Source organism: Hippopotamus amphibius, chromosome 2 (assembly GCF_030028045.1).
Source record: "Hippopotamus amphibius kiboko isolate mHipAmp2 chromosome 2, mHipAmp2.hap2, whole genome shotgun sequence".
Lineage (NCBI taxonomy): Eukaryota > Metazoa > Chordata > Mammalia > Artiodactyla > Hippopotamidae > Hippopotamus > Hippopotamus amphibius.
In genome coordinates, this window is record NC_080187.1 from 54,087,852 (window position 1) to 54,091,866 (window position 4,015).

The 4,015-nt window shown below is 44.3% G+C and overlaps 1 protein-coding gene across 1 annotated transcript; it reads right to left on the minus strand.

The window, feature by feature from the left end:
• Positions 1-2,419: 2,419 nt before the first annotated feature.
• On the minus strand, positions 2,420-2,773 carry LOC130846648 (60S ribosomal protein L35a-like). Its single transcript, XM_057725014.1, has one exon. It carries the CDS (start codon positions 2,750-2,752, stop codon positions 2,420-2,422), a length of 333 nt encoding a protein of 110 aa, XP_057580997.1. The 5' UTR covers positions 2,753-2,773.
• Between the last annotated feature and the right edge of the window lie 1,242 nt (positions 2,774-4,015).

The window sequence follows — 4,015 nt, forward strand, 5'->3', positions numbered from 1 at the left end:
GTTTTCACTTCTTTTGGGTACAGACCCAGAAGTGGAATAGCCGGACCATACAGTATTTGATTTTCTTTTTTCTTTTTTTTAAAATAAATTTATTTATATTTATTTATTTATTGGTTGCATTGGGTCTTTGTTACTGCACAGGCTTTCTCTAGTTGCAGCGAGTGGGGGCTACTCCTCATTGCAGTACATGGGCTTCTCATTACGGTGGCTCCTCTTGTTGTGGAGAACGGGCTCTAGGTGCACGGGCTTCAGTAGGTGCGGCACACAGGCTCAGTAGTTGTGGCTCGCAGGCTCTAGAGTACAGGTTCAGTAGTTGTGGTGCACGGGCTTAGTTGCTCCACAGCATGTAGAATCTTCCCGGCCCACGGATCGAACCTGTGTCCCCTGCATTGGCAGGCAGATTCTTAACAACTGCGCCACCAAGAAAGTCCTGGTAATTGATTTTCTGAGAAATCTTGCCTGTCTCTCTCATAGTACTGGGTGAGCCTGCAAAGCAGGGGCCAGTGGCTTCATCTGTGAATCCCTCTTCATTTGCATGACTCCCTCTGCCTGTCGGGGGTGTGGACTGGTGAGAACATGTATAAAGTGGAGCAGCAGGAAGCGGACAAGTCACTGAGTCATTTCTGCACATTTTCACTTCACATGTCACAGTTCTAGAACTGGTGTGGACAACACCCAAAAAAAAAAAAGTGATCAATACAGCCAAAGGGCTTGGTGGGTGGAGGTGAGGTGTTAACACAGAAACACCTCTCAGGTGTGGGGGCCCCGGCAGGACTGCAGCTTACATGGGAAATGCACCAGTGTGACCTGTGTGAGGAGGAGGGGGAGAGACACAGATGACTGCAGAGACACGTATCTCACTGCCCACTGACAGAACCTCCTTACAAAAAAGTCTTTTATGGAATCCATTTCTGAGCTCTAGAGTAAAGGGGAAAAGTTAAGTAGGGTGATGCCTTTCCCATCAATGGACACATCCAGCGGCTACAGGGGAATAGGTAGAAACTATAGTGAAAAATGGGAGGTGACAAACGAAACCCTTGTCTTGAATGGTTATTGTGGCGAAAGAAAGATGATTCCAGAGTGTGTGAACAGGACACCTCTGGGCCTGATGTTTGTGGAGTCAAAGATGATTGATGCCTCCAGCAAGAAGAGGGATAGATGAGTCACACGTGCGGAGAGAGAGACAGCACAGGGAGGCCAGGAAGACACCCCAACCTTGTGTATGTATGTGTGTGTGTAAATCTTTAAATAGAGAAAAGCATTTTAAAAGACTCAGAATCCCATCACCCAAAGATATTGACCAAAAATAAAATATATGCATATAGTAAAAGAAAGGGAGGAAGGAAGGGAGGGAGGGAGGGAGGGAGGGGAGGAAGGGAGGAAGAAAAAACCTATAAGATAAAATAAAAAGCAAGAGCTTTTTTTTCTTTGCCAAACACTTTCTTGTGTCTTTCTAGAAAACAGCATTAATGCATGCCAGTTTATTTATGTGTGTTATTTTTTTGTATTTGTGTAAAAATATTACCATGCACACTGCTCTAATACCACCCTAGAAAGAGGCTTTTTGTTTGTTTTTAAACCTAAAGAGGAAAGAAAATAGCCAGAAAAGACCATAAAAAATTAATGGCAGGAAAGGGCAGAGAGATCCATGAATACAAATGCTGTTCGTAGGAACCCACTAAACTTTTTCTTAACCCAGTTTTTCCTTGAGCAATTAAAAGTGTCAGCATGTGCAGTTGGAGCTGAAGATTGCAAAGATGAAGATCGCCAGTAATTTCAAATTTCTCACTAACATGTTAGATGTAACAGCAACATCAGAAATAGTGTCTCATCAATTACACAGGATGAGAAAAGAAAACCACTCATTCAATGTGCTTGAATGGGCTTTCATCCCTATCAATGAGAGAATAAAGTATCGGACCATTTTCATTGCATCTGGATTGGCAATGTTTTCAGAAGAAAATCATCATATGTGCTTTCACTTTTTTATCCTTGGAATCCCCCCAACAAGAAGTAGCAAATATTTCATCAAGCTCCACCCTGCTCCCCATGGCAGCCTATGTTTTCACAGGGTAACTTTACAGACGTGGCAGTCCTCTTGCAATGGGAATGGAACCGCTTGTAGAAGAAAATCCAATAGAAAATGTACAGTTCAAGTTGCCAGGCCTTTTGCTTGAAGTGCCTCTCGGCACCTGTATTTTGGGACAGTCACTGCGGGTGAATGTATTAAATAGTCTATACTTGTTCATGACTCTTTATGACCTTGAATTTCAGGAGAAGACATTCTTCTTCTCAATCCTTGTTAAAAGTTAATAACTTCATCTACTTTTCTTCCTAGTTTCTAGATCCACACATTCTTTTTTTTTTTTTTTTACGAGAGAACAAATCCACACTTTTATTTATTTACTTCTCAATAAGTTTAAATCCTTGAAGGGTACAGCATTACACGGATTCTGTGTCCAATGGCCTTAGCAGGAAGATTGCTTCGGAATTTGGCACGAACCATGCCACTGTTTCCATGCGCGTGAGTTATTTTTCCCCAGATTACTCTGGTTTTGTTAGGTTTTCCACCAGGAGTCACTGTGTTGTTCTTTGCTGTGTACACATAAGCACATATCTTGCCTAGATAGAATTCAGTTTCATCTTGAGCATATACACCTTCAATTTTCAGGAGAGCTGTGTGCTCCCTCTGGTTCCGTGGACCCCGCTCACAGCCAGCAAAAATGGCCTTGGACCGCAACCTTCCAGACATATTTGTCGTTTTAGAAGTCCTGTTCCCGGCAGGCCTCCGCGGGGCCAAGGTGGCTGAAAGAGCTAGATCCACACGTTCTGGATCATCTTTGTCTACCCCATTTAAAAAGCTAAAATTTAATAAACAAGTACATTTCATTCAACAGTCATTTTACAGAGCACTTGCTATGTGTTGATACTTGGCCCTCGGAGATAAAAAGATGAACCATCAGCTTCTGCCCTCAAGGGAGTGCTCACTGCCCACTGAGTAGAGAAGCTGCTCTCTTCCAGTTCCAGTCTCAGCAAATGGCATCCCCAAGTTGCTAAACCAAAACCCAGAAGAGCTACAAATTCCACGAACCAGGAAGACATTAAGCTAAGTGAAGTAAGCCAGTCACAGAAGGACAAAGGCTGTATGATTCCACTTACATGAGATACCCAGAGTAGTCAGATTCATAGAGACAGAAGGTAGAATGGTAGGTAGAAAGGGGTGGGGAGGGAGGAGGAATGGGGAGTTGATGAATGGGGACAGAGTGTCAGTTTAGGAAGGTGAGAAAGTTCTGGAGATGCATGGTGGTAATGGTTGCACAACAATGTGGAAGCACTTAATTCCCCTCAACTGTACATTTTTAAATGGTTCAAGTGGTAAATTTTGTTGTTTATTTTTACCACAATAAAAAAAAAAATTGTTTTTAAGCCAAGAGTCCCCCTTGAAGCCTGTCTTTCATTCCACATCTAATGCATCGATAAGTTCTACTAGCTCTACTTTCAAAATAGATCCTGAAGGTGACCGCTTCTCCCCATGGACCATGTCACTGCCCTGGGCCAGGCCACACCTTCTCCCACCTGGGTTCCTATGTTGGCCTCCTAAATGGGCTCCCTGCCTCCACCCAGGGCCTCTCTTCCTCATGCAATGGCAGACGCCCTTCACAGCAGAAACGACTTCAGTTCAACCCTCTGATCCCATGGCCTCTTTGTTGTTCCCTGCACCTCTCGAGAACTTTCCCTCTGGAGCCTTTGCCTTTGCTCTCTTTTCTGCCTGCTACCCTTACAGCCCAGGTTTGCACTTGGCTCAGCCCCTCACTTCTTCCACATCTGTACTCCCAGTTTCCCTCCTCAGAGCAGCTGGTCCTCGCGGCCTTCTCTGACGTAGCTTGTCCCCCTCAGCCTCTCTCCTAGTGCCTTGCTTTATTTTCCTTCGTACCAGAATTACGTTGTGTGTTGATTTCTTGGTGGTTGTATGTTCTTCACCATGAGATCAGCCCCAGGAGAGAGCAGACTGCTA

Bases quoted from the DNA above. Each gene is read 5' to 3' on its own strand.
- LOC130846648 (XM_057725014.1), bottom strand. From the start codon at position 2,752: ATGTCTGGAAGGTTGCGGTCCAAGGCCATTTTTGCTGGCTGTGAGCGG.